The sequence below is a fragment of the Rhincodon typus genome, chromosome 2 (assembly GCF_021869965.1).
Source record: "Rhincodon typus isolate 14 chromosome 2, sRhiTyp1.1, whole genome shotgun sequence".
NCBI lineage: Eukaryota > Metazoa > Chordata > Chondrichthyes > Orectolobiformes > Rhincodontidae > Rhincodon > Rhincodon typus.
The window spans coordinates 79,678,327-79,689,487 of NC_063333.1; the positions used below are offsets into that span (position 1 = coordinate 79,678,327).

An 11,161-nucleotide genomic window follows, 5' to 3' on the forward strand; every position below is an offset into this window, starting at 1 on the left:
AATTGTGTATAAATTATCTGGTTAATAGACTAAACTGGTACCTACTTGGCCTTAAATGAGAGGTGGGTAGGCTTCTCAGCTTTGTTGACCTGATGTTTCTGTACCTAATTTAACATCCAGTCAGGAAGGTCATCCACCTGCCTATCAATCACTAAACTTTGTCCATAGTTGCTATTATAACATGAATAGGAAAGCTTTGGAGGGATATGGGCCAAATGCAGGCAAGTGGGACTAGTTTGATTTGGGCACATAGTCAACATGGACTAGTTGGACCAAAGGGTCTATTTCCATGCTATGTGACTCAATGACATAATAGCCAACTTCCACACAGAAATCTGCCAAAACAACAATGCCATAATGATCAGCTATTCTGTTTTTTAAAAAATATTGTTTGAAGGATAAATATTGATTTGGACACTAGGGGTTACTCCCACTACACTTCTTTGAAGTAAAGCCATGTTTTTTTTAACATCCATCCATGAAGCAAAACAAAGCCTTTAGTTAATATCTCATTGGAGAGCAGACACCTGCAACAGTGCACAGTGGTAGTTTCCTGGGTTCAAGTCCTACTGGCTCCAGAGACACTTCTGATCAGTTTGATTAAAAATGTCTAAAGTTGCCTTGTTAAGAATAGATGTAGTAGAGCAATTAATTTAAAGAAAAATAGAATGGAGAATGGTGTCCAAGAATAACAACAGTGTAAAGTATTTTTGAATTTTGGTTTTGAGATGCATGGCAACATGCAAAATGTTAGTATGAGTCTATTTAATACTGGGAATTAAAATATTTCTTTTAATAAACTTTCAGATGGAGAAAACAGAACGGATTGAGTTGCAAGTTTAGAAATAGATTTTTTTAAATGGAATATTGTGATTTGAGTGTCTCTGTTTTGAATTAATTAGTCTCAAAATTGCGAGGTGCATATGGTGCAGTGGTAGAGTCCCTACCCTTAGACTAGGAGGCTAGGTTCAAGTCCCACCTGCGTTAGAGATAGTGGGAACTGCCGATGCTGGAGAATCTGAGATAACAAGGTCTAGAGCTGGATGAACACAGCAGGCCAAGCAGCATCGCAGGAACAGGAAAGCTGACATTTCGGGTCTGGACCCTTCTTCTGAAGAAGGGTCCAGACCCGAAACATCAGCTTTCCTGCTCCTCTGATGTTGGTTGACCACCTGCTTTAGAGGTGTTTAATAACATCTCTGAGGAAGCTGATTTTAAAAAATAGTGAGTTGCATTGGGAAATCAAATCGTCTGCTTCTTCCTGTCCTGCAGGCCCGACCAGTCCCCCTCCACTGACACCCTCATCCGCTTAGCCGAACTCATCCTCACCCTCAACAACTTCTCTTTCAATTCCTCCCACTTCCTACAGACAAACGGGGTAGCCATGGCTACCCACATGGGCCCAAGCTACGCCTGCCTCTTTGTAGGTTACGTGGAACAATCCCTCTTCCGTACCTACACCGGCCCTAAACCCCACGTCTTCCTCCGTTACATTGATGACTGTATTGGCGCCGCCTCGTGCTCCCACGAGGAGCTCGAACAGTTCATCCACTTCACTAACACCTTCCACCCCAACCTTAAGTTTACCTGGACCATCTCTAACACCTCTCTCCCCTTCCTGGACCTCTCTGTCTCCATATCGGGCAACCACCTAGAAACCGATATTCATTTCAAGCCCACTGACTCCCACAGCTACCTAGAATACACCTCCTCCCACCCACCTTCCTGCAAAAATGCTATCCCTTATTCCCAATTCCTTTGCCTCTGCCACATCTGCTCCCAGGATGAGGCATTCCACTCCCGTACATCTCAGTTGTCCTCGTTTTTTAAGGACCGTAACTTCCCCCCCTCGGTGGTCGAGAACGCCCTCAACCATGTCTCCCACATCTCCCGCAACTCATCCCTCACACCCCGTCCACGCAATAAGAAACAAAAAAGAATCCCCCTCGTCCTCACGTACCCACCCCACCAACCTCCGGATCCAACGCATCATCCTCTGACACTTCCGCCACCTGCAATCCGACCCCACCACCAAAGACATCTTTCCCTCCCCACCCTTATCTGCTTTCCGGAGGGACAACTCTCTCCGTGACTCCCTTGTCCGCTCCACACTCCCCTCCAGCTCCACTACACCCGGCACTTTTCCCTGCAACCGCAGGAAGTGCTACACCTGCCCCCACACCTCCTCCCTCACCCCCATCCCAGGCCCCAAGAAGACTTTCCACATCAAGCAGATGTTCACCTGCACATCTGCCAATGTGGTATACTGCATCCGCTGTACCCGTTGTGGCCTCCTCTACATCGGGGAAACCAAGCGGAGGCTTGGGGACCGCTTTGCAGAACACCTACGCTCGGTTCGCAATAAATAACTGCACCTCCCAGTCGTGAACCATTTCAACTCCCCCTCCCATTCCTCAGACGACATGTCCATCCTGGGCCTCCTGCAGTGCCACGACGATGCCACCCGAAGGTTGCAGGAACAGCAACTCATATTCCACTTGGGAACCCTGCAGCCCAGTGGTATCAATGTGGATTTCACAAGTTTCAAAATCTCCCCTCCCCCTACCGCATCCCAAAACCAGTCCACCTCGTCCCTGCCTCCCTAACCTGTTCTTCCTCCCACCTATCCCCTCCTCCCACCTCAAGCGGCACCTCCATCTCCTACCGACTAACCTCATCCCTCCCCCTTGACCTGTCCGTCCTCCCTGGACTGACCTATCCCCTCCCTAACTCCCCACCTACACTCACCTTTACTGGCCCCATCCCCGCCTCTTCGACCTGTTTGTTTCCTCTCCACCTATCCTCTTCTCTATCCATCTTCTATCCGCCTCCCACTCTCTCCCTATTTATTTCAGAACCCCCTTCCCCTCCCCCTTTTCTGATGAAGGGTCTAGGCCCGAAACGTCAGCCTCTCTACTCCTATGATGCTGCTTGGCCTGCTGTGTTCATCCAGCCCTGCACCTTGTTGTTTCAGTACCCTGTTTCCACTTTCTACCTATACCCTCTGATCCCTTTAGCCATAATAACCACATCTGACTCCTTCCTGGAAACATCCAATGTCTTGGCCTTGGCCACTTTCTGTGGTAGAATGTAATTAATAGATTTGGTAACTTGCAGTTTGCGTGTCTCCCTGGAACAGATGGGACTTGAACCTGAACCTCCTGGACCAGAGGCCAGGAACCAACTACTCTAAGGTAAGTCTTCACATTCTATTTACCTGAGTTTCCATCTACCTTTTCTGTACTATGCAGGTAATTCCCATTATCTGTATTCTTGTCTCATTGCTCAAATAACCATTCTCACTTCGATAAATACACTTTTTGTATTTTTTTAAAGACTGTAACCAAAATATTTCTTTCAACTATCTGTCTACTGTCAAAAAGAATCTTCTCATAATTTCTGGGAAAAAATATAATTAAGTTGAATTAAAACTAGGAATTGTAACAATTCATTTAAATTAATTGCTATGAATTATTCGATCACACACTTTCCAAGTGTGAAAATATAAATAGGGTTGCACATCTCTGCATTAAAATTCTGCAGTCACAAAGCCACCAACATCCAGGGATGAAAACATTTTTTTTTAGTTCTTCTACATGTTAATGCATGGGATCAGAACCTCCCAACCTGCAGTCTAAGAATTAAGATATCCTGCAGCCTTGAACTAGTACAAGGTACCATGGTACAAAGATGTGCAGGCTAAGTGGATTGGCCATGCCAATTTGCCCATAGTGTTCAAGGATGTGTAGATTAGGGGAGATGGATCTGGGTGGGACGCTCTGAGGGTCAGTGTGGACTTGTTGGGCCGAAGGGCCTGTTTCTACACTGTAGAGATTCTATGATCTATATTCTCATCATTTAATGTTTCACAGTGCAGAATGAGGCCTTTCAGTCTATACCATTTCTTTGGTATTGAAATAAAGTACACACCTCACTACCTCTGTTGTCATTTCTTCTTTAACCCTATCTCTGCTTCAGGTATTTTTCAATTTTCTCTTAAAAAGCGCACAACATTCTGCCTCAAAACTCTTCACATAGCACAAGCCACCTTGAAAATGCATCTTTAAGCATCTATCCTGAGCTTGAATTTGCACAGGTCAATTCATAATGAGTAGTGAGCTCCGGATTTAAAGTATATTCTATTAATATGTGTTGAAATCTATTTATACTTATAAGAGTATGAATAAATTGAGATATATTATAATATTTTAATACTTTTAATAACTATATTGTACCCAAATCAAAAAAGTGATCATAGGCGTTACTATAAAATAGAGACAATAATCTGGTAGTGTTTTTACAAATAGTTACTGCACTTTGCTGCCTCTCCAGGAGCTGAGCATAACAATCCAAGCTGACATGTCTAAGAATTTTTAGATGCCTATCCAATTAGATTCAATCCAATTTATCAGTAATTCCTTTTAATTCTCAAGTTTGGGCAAGAGTGTAAACCATAGGGTATGACAATACTGTACTATTCAGACAAGCAATTCAAATATGAAGAGAAGTATGAATCAATGCAGAACTGGAATATAGAAATATGACACAATAATGCAGAATTAATTAAGTGCCAAATGGAAAAGAATCATAAATTCATAAAATTTAACTTCTCAATTTTAGTACACAGAGCATGTATTTGTATTTAAAAGAATTTACTGCCTTTTTTCTATATTAGACTATGTTAAGAAGATAATCCAAAATGAGACATAAGCATACTTACCGAACAGGCAAAATGACTTTCCATCGACTTACAAAAGCACATCACATCCCCTTTTTTCCTTTTGAACAGGTATCCTTCAAACAAGATATAGCTAGTTAACAGCAGGGCTGGAGATGGGATTTTTAATTTCCTTGGGATAGTTCGACACCCTCACTCTTCATATGTTAATGGAGCCTTGTCAACATTTGGCTGGCATATTCTTTAGTATATCTTAATTGGTCTTGACTTTTGTGTAATTGATCTTGATAACTGATTGATAACAAACTCTTCAATGTGTTTTCTTAGTCTGATTTTGGATACATTTTTACATGTTGCATAAATTTTAGTTCCTAAGTTTTATCATAATCTGATTTAAGTACATGGTGTCTGCAAATGCTGAACTTTTGATTTTGAACTTATTTTACATTAAACTTCAACATAAAAACACTTTACAAAATAAAAGTAATATAAATCTGCATGAATTCAGTCACTCCTTATGAAAGAACTAATAATTATATTTAATTTTTCAATATCTATTTAACTATAGCTTAAAGTTGCCTGCCCAGTATCCAATAATATTACTGTGGTTACTGGTATAATAGAATACACACGCTCGCGTGCACTCTCTCTCTCTCTTCAGCTCACATGCACACATGCACACACACACTAAATCTATGGGGTGAAATTTCATTTGCAGATTTGTAATTGCCGTTGCATTCTATTTTGTTCAGAAAGCACACAATTTGTACACAGTCAATGTGGCATTTTATAAATTCCTGTTTTGGAAATAATACCAGTCTGACTCCAAGTTGATACACAGCCAGATTCTAAACAAGGCCTCACATTTAAAATGCATTGTCTGATCAGGGATGTCATCATTGATATACTGAAGGAACTGATAAAACCTTTAGTTATCTCGGGATAGTGACTTGAAAGAAATTCTGGAATTTGCATATGAATCCTTTTTAACTGATTAAAGATTTAACAGCCACCTTAGATTAGTTCAACACATTCACATCAAGTTCTATGGCCCTTTGATCTTTTGCTTATAAATCCTGGGTCTGATGCCACCTCTCTCACTGACACCTGAAGAAGGAGCAAGACTACAAAAGCCTGTGTCTTCAAATAAACCTGTTAGACTATAATCTGGTGTCTGTGATTTTTGACCTGGTATAAGAATGTTTCAGAGCTATAGACCAGTGAGTCTGACATTGGTAGTTGGTAAATTGTTGAGGTGATCCTGAAAGATAGGATTTACATGCATTTGGAGAGGCAAGGAATGATTAGGGATAGTCAGCATATTTTGTGTGAGTGAAATTGTTTCTTACAAACTGATTTGAGGCTTTTGAAGTAGCCAAAAGGATTGATGAGTGTAGAATGGTAGATGCTGTTTACTTGGACTTTAGTAAAGCCTTTGATAATGTTCCGCATGGCAGACTAATTAGTAAAATTAGATCACATGGGACTCAGGGAGAGCTTGACAACTTGATACAAAATTGGCTTTAGGGTAGAAGAAGGAGGGTGTTGGTGGAGTGTTATTTTTCTGCCTGGAGGCCTGTGACCAGTGATGTTCCATAGGGATCAGTACTGGGTCCATTTTTGTTTGTAATTTATGTAAATTATTTGGGTGATAAAATAGGAGGCATGGTTAGTACATTTGTGAATGACACCAAAATTGTTGGTATAGTGGACAGTGAAGAAGGTTAGCTAAGATTAAAAATAAATCTTGATCAATTGGGTCAATGAGCTAATCAGTGGCAGATGGAGTTTAATTTGGATAAATGCAACTTTTGCATTTTGGTAAAACAGACAAGGGCAGGGCTTAATGGTCGGGTCCTGGATAATGTTGCATAACAGAGAGACCGAAGGGTTCCGGTACATAATTCTTTGAAATTTGAGTCACAGCTAGACAGGGTGGTTAAAAAAGCGTTTAGCATGCTTGCCTTCATTGCTCAGACCTTTGACTATAGGAGTTGGGACGTTATTCTCATGTTGTACAGGATGTTGGTGAGGCCTCTTCTGGAGTACTGTGTGCAGTTCCAGTCGCCCTGTTATAGGAAGGATATTATTAAACTGGAGAGGGTTCAGAAGAGATTTACCAGGATGTTGCCAGGAATAGACGGTTTGAGTTATAAAGATAGGCTGGATGTAGGAAGTTGAGGGGTGACCTTAAAGAACTTTATTAAATCATGAAGGGCATAGATAAGCAAATAGAAAAAGGTCTTTTCCCTAAGGTGAGGGAGTTCAAAACTAGGGGACATAATTTTAAGGTGAGAGGAGAAAGATTTAAAAAGGACATGAGGGGCAACTTTTTTACACAGAGAGTGGTTAGTGTGTGGAATGAACTTCCATAGCAAGTGGTGGATGCAGATACAATTACAGTGTTTAAAAGATATTTGGATAAGTACATGAATAGGAAAGATTTAGGCCAAAAGCAAACAGGTGAGATTAGTTTAGTTTGCGAACATGGTCAGTGTGGACTAAGTAAAAACTGAAAGAACTGCAGATGCTATAAATTAGGAACAAAAACAGAAGTTGCTGGAAAAGCTCAGCAGGTCTGGCATCAGCTGTGAAGAAAAAATCAGAGTTAATGTTTCAGGTCCAGTGACCCTTCTTCAGAACTCAGTTCTGTTTTTGTTAGCATGCACTAGTTGGATCAAAGGGTCTGTTTCCATGCTGTATGACTCTATGAGTCTACTAATACATTGTAACTCTGTTTGGATGCAAGTAATTTGCAGAATTTAAAAGATGTTGATTTTTTTCCAAAATTACAGTATCATGCATTTCTTTAAGGCTCTTTAAGGAGTTTTAGCCAAACCTTTTAAAATAACTGTTAATTCATCTAATGCCTTCAATTGCAATTTATTGAAGTTCACTATTTTAAAATTGCCTGTTGCCAGTTTGCTGTTTCATTGAGAGTACAACAAATTCTGAAGGTGGTAACAATCAATAGATCATGCAACATCTAAGATAGTTTCCTTCAGCTCTTAACTTCTTCAGTAATCTTTAGTATGCACATGATTGATCTTTAATAAAAAATTACCATCTAAGCCTACTTACACACCCCTAGCAGTCAAAAGTGATGCCAATAGATGAGACACTAAACCAAGTCTCAGTCATGTTGTTTTATATGACAATGTCATTTGAAGATTGTGCCATGATACCACTGCAAAGAGGCAGAGCCCAACAATTATCTCAACCAGCACACAGATTGCCATTATGCTGCAATGCACTCTAGATAACTGAGCTAACAATTCCCAGCTGAGAAGAAAAGATCCTATAGCATTAATCTTAAAATGAGCCAGGATATCCTAGTCAATATTAATTCCTGAATCAACATCAAAAGAAAGAATCAGGTTACCTGTTGTTATCATGCTGCCAATTGGGAGATCTTGTTATATGCAAATAAATGGCAGTACTTCCTACATTGTAACGATGACCACTTCAAAGGTACTTCTACCATTGTAAAGTGGTGGTGAGAGGCACTAGTTAAATTCAAGTTTTTGATTTCCTTTAATTACATTGAGTGAGTCTTGAATAAATTGATTTTTATTTATCTCAATTTTAATTAAAACAATCAGTGAACAGTACAGAGGTCTATAACTGAGACATTTAAAGAGAGTATTAGAATTAATAGTATGTAAATACATAAATATTGCATAAATACTGTAATTCCACACAGTTCAATATTATTCATTATAAATTAACATAAACACACCACAGTTTATAAATTGTATAAAAGATGGAGCAAATATAAAATTGTATAAATAACGTTGAACAACGTAAACAATATTCTCCAAGTAATTGTATCGACTTCACTTCACAGTACTGTACAGTGCATTAATACAAGTTCCTTTTGCAGAATACCCTTTTAGTTGCTAATGAAAGATTGTTTGATCAAATGCTGAACTACAACGTTCATACGCTGAAGCAGTTGCTGCTTCGTACTTAACCACAGTTGCAGAGGATGCAATGACATTGGATTTGGCAGAAAGCCGAGTTCCCAAACTGTGCTCCTCCGGGTACAATCCGAAACAAATGAGCTGCCCCAGCTCCTAGATTCACGACCAACCAATACTAATGGAATACAGCATAATTTAACTTAATTTTTAAATTAATCAAGAGTTCCGCGGACTTTGCGGCGGAATGGAGAAAAGAGGTTTCCATCCTATGTGCTGAAAATCAACCAATCCTGTAATGTTGTCCCCATTCTTTCTCTGCACTACACCTACTCGTTAGCCCTTTTGCTAGGCAGGTAGATAAGTCAATAAATAACCAAATAAATAAATCATATCCGTGCCTTGAGAAACTTAGGCTCTTGTTTTGGCTAAACCCAATGTAGAACTTCACAGACTTGATTGCGTTCTCATAAAGCGAATGGCTCGGGCTGTGAGCTCGATAAATTTAGTGAAGTCCCGAAGGATGACATGCACTGTCACCTGTGTGCTCCAGTCTGTTTTTGGCACCTGTTCTGATGTTAAAACCTGTCGTTCACCCTCACGCAGATTAGTGATGCCGAACTCAGACTTTAACTGAAATAAAAAGGAAACGTGATACTTGGTTAGGTGGATTTTCAGGTTTGAGAATATAGGTATCCACTGACTCCTTTAGTCAGAGAGTCATAGATTTGTACAGTACGGAAACAGACCCTTCGGTCCAACCCGTCCACACCGACCAGATATCCTAAATTAATCTAGTTCCATTTGCCAACATTTGGCGCCTATCCCTCTAAATCCTTCCTATTTATAAACCCATCCAGATGCCTTTTAAATGTTGGAATTATACCAGCCTCCACCACTTGCTCTGGTAGCTCGTTCCATACAAGCAGCACCTTCAGATTGAAAAAGTTTCCCCTCTAGGTCCCTTTTAAATCTTTCCCCTCTCACCTTAGACGTAGGCCTTCTAGTTTCGGACTCCCCTACACTGGGAAAAAAGACCTTGACTATTCACCCCATCCATGCCCCTCATGATTTTATAGACCTCTTTAAGGTCACCCCTCAGTCTCTGACTCTCCAGGGAAAATAGGCCCAGCCTATTCAGTATCTCCCTAAAGCTCAAACACTGCAAACCCGGCAATATCATTGTAAATCTTTTTTGAGCCTTTTAAATTTTAACAACATCTTTCCTGCAGTAAGATGACCTGAACTTATTCCAAAAGTGGCCTAACCAATGTCCTGTACAGCGGCAACATGACTCCTATACTCAATGCACTGACCAATAAAGGCAAGTGTACCAAACGCCTTCTTCACCACCCTGTCCACCTGCCACTCCACCTTCAAGGAAATATGAACCTGTACGCCAAGGTCTCTTTGTTAGGCAACACTCTCCAGGCCCCTTTCACTGAGTGTATAAATCCTGCAAGTCCTGCCCTGGTTTGCCTTACGAAATGCAATACCTCACATTGTCTCTGTTGACACTGACCTGGTTCATGATCAATTCAGCCAGTTGCTGAGTGCTGGATCTCATCCATGTTGCTCGGTCATTCGAACTGGGGATTGATGTTTCCACCAATAACAAGTAGGGCTTGTACTTCTGAAGGCCAGAGGCGATCGCTTTGAGACACGTTTCCTAATTTGAATGCATACAAGAATTAGGATGCACGCTTGTCAAAATCGCTTTAGTATATTTTGAAGAACTGCTTATTAATTTCAACCAAACAGCTACAGGAAATATTTTGTAAAATTGCTGACTTGACTGTGGTAGAACGCTGATGGTGGAAATCCCACCTGCTCCAGAGGTGTGTAATGCCCTCTATGAACTGGTTGATTAAAAATATATAATTCAATCGTGAATCTGTGCTATCAATTTTATTCTAATCACCGTCAAAGAAAATGCGGCTAAAAGTAACTCCGTTTGAATTTTCACCCTCTATGTGCCTCTCTATGTCATTTGTGATGTATCAGTTAATTTTGAATTAACTCTTCCCACTCGCTCTCTCACTCACCTTGTGGAAATTTATCTTTAAGCATTTGTCCTGGGCTCGGATTTGTGGCAGGTCGAAACCGTAAGTGAGCAGCGAGCTCCAGTCTTGCTCACAGAGCGAGAAAAACTCACACAGCTACGAGGGCAAGAAAGATCACATAATGAGTGCAAACCAAATCCTGCTCCTTTCTAAAAGCTTCAAGCTACGAGTTCCCAATCTGCTGTCCCTAAATCTCTCATCCAGCCCTACTCCTGCACTCCCCTCCCCCCACCTCCTATTCCGAACACCGAGTCCCCAAGTTTCAGTGATAGTAGGAACTGCAGATGCTGGAGAATCCGAGACAACAAGGTGCAGGGCTGGATGAACACAGCAGGCCAAGCAGCATCATAGGAGCAGAGAGGCTGACATTTCGGGCCTAGACCCTTCATCAGAAAAGGGGGAGGGGAAGGGGGTTTTGAAATAAATAGGGAGAGAGTGGGAGGCGGATAGAAGAGGGATAGAGGAGAGGATAGGTGGAGAGGAAACAAACAGGTCGAAGA

General features: G+C 41.0%; 1 protein-coding gene across 1 annotated transcript in view; it reads right to left on the reverse strand.

The window, feature by feature from the left end:
- Positions 1 to 8,241: 8,241 nt before the first annotated feature.
- LOC109925335 (interleukin-6-like) overlaps positions 8,242 to 11,161 on the reverse strand; it is a 48,448-nt gene continuing 45,528 nt past the window's right edge. The window contains exons 3-5 of the mRNA XM_020525284.2: positions 10,644 to 10,757; positions 10,121 to 10,267; positions 8,242 to 9,231 (exon numbers count right to left, since the gene is read on the reverse strand). Coding sequence (XP_020380873.2) covers positions 9,046 to 9,231; positions 10,121 to 10,267; positions 10,644 to 10,757 — 447 coding nt within the window. The 3' untranslated portion in view covers positions 8,242 to 9,045. The remainder of the gene's footprint in view (positions 9,232 to 10,120; positions 10,268 to 10,643; positions 10,758 to 11,161) is intronic.